Source organism: Wasmannia auropunctata, unplaced genomic scaffold (genome assembly GCF_000956235.1).
Source record: "Wasmannia auropunctata unplaced genomic scaffold, wasmannia.A_1.0 LD336085.1, whole genome shotgun sequence".
NCBI classification, from domain to species: domain Eukaryota; kingdom Metazoa; phylum Arthropoda; class Insecta; order Hymenoptera; family Formicidae; genus Wasmannia; species Wasmannia auropunctata.
Genome location: NW_012026805.1, coordinates 3,033,696 through 3,034,905, shown reverse-complemented (window position 1 = coordinate 3,034,905; position 1,210 = coordinate 3,033,696). Strand labels below are relative to the sequence as shown.

At 30.9% G+C, this 1,210-nt stretch overlaps 1 protein-coding gene across 1 annotated transcript in view; it reads right to left on the bottom strand.

The window, feature by feature from the left end:
* Positions 1 to 279: 279 nt before the first annotated feature.
* The window catches only part of LOC105448548 (fatty acid synthase-like), a 5,410-nt gene continuing 4,479 nt past the window's right edge, over positions 280 to 1,210 (bottom strand). Inside the window, exons 3-5 of the mRNA XM_011687193.1 lie at positions 1,134 to 1,197; positions 612 to 1,042; positions 280 to 306 (exon numbers count right to left, since the gene is read on the bottom strand). Of these exons, the coding sequence (XP_011685495.1) occupies positions 280 to 306; positions 612 to 1,042; positions 1,134 to 1,197 (522 nt within the window). The remainder of the gene's footprint in view (positions 307 to 611; positions 1,043 to 1,133; positions 1,198 to 1,210) is intronic.

The window sequence follows — 1,210 nt, the reverse complement described above, 5'->3', positions numbered from 1 at the left end:
GGACTTTTGATATGTTAAAAAGTACAATATTTTAAGCCTATATACAAAAATTCAGCTTTCAGCAATTGTTTTCTTATTATAATCTAGTTTGACTGGGCTATAAGATTAACTTTGTCAAGAATATGTTTTGTACTAATATCAGAAATCATGTTCGTTTGAAAGCTCTTGAATTATACTTCCAGATCCCGTAGAGTTTATTTAGAAACCGATTTTCTTTTTGTCTCCAAAAAAATGTTAAAAGTGATCAACAACGCTATTATTGGCTTTTTTTCAATTAACTCAAAATTCTGACGTGCTAAGCAAACTCTGCCAACGGCATCATATTTAGCGCGAAAAAAATCTTTGAGAAACGTATTAACGCAATATATTTGAGAGAGACAAAATGTGGTTTTTCGTTTAACTGTCGTTATTAACAAATTAATTATTACTCATAAAATATTTAATACTCACAGTATTAAATTTCTCTACTACAAAGTGATTTTATCAAATAATTTTTATTTTATATTACGAATATTCTTAAATAAATCTTCTCTTTTTGTGTATATATATATATATATATATGATTACGTAAAATAAAAACAAATTTTATAATAATAAATGAAAACGGATGCCAATTGTTTTACCTTAGCGATTTGAGTGAAACCGCTAGCAGGTTCAGCATGACCAAGATTGGATTTTATAGAGCCGATCATTAATGGAGTTTCTCTATTATTACACAATACATTAGAGATAGCACTAATTTCTGGGGGATCGCCAGCTTTGGTACCGGTGCCATGTGCCTCTATGTAATCCAAACAAGATGTCGGTATTCCGCATTCATTATAAAATTCTGTTAGTAAAGTACTTTGCATAAACGACGATGGGTATGTTATTCCTTCTTCTTTATAACCATCACAGTTTAATTTAATATGCGGACATATTGCATAAATCCTCTTCGCATTCTTCACCTTTTGAAGATATATTACTGATACTGTTTCGCTACGCACATAACCATTTGCAGCAATATCAAAAGGTCTGCAATAACCGTTGAATGACAAAACGCCTAACAAATATAAAATATATATAAAAATACACTACGCAAAAAAATTAGGGGAGCACTTTAAAAACTGCAAATTTTGTCGATTTTCAGAAACCAATATCTCGGCTTCCCGGAATCGCAGGACATTGTTCCTTAACGCGATTTAAAGGGTAAGGCCTCTACTTTAAAATG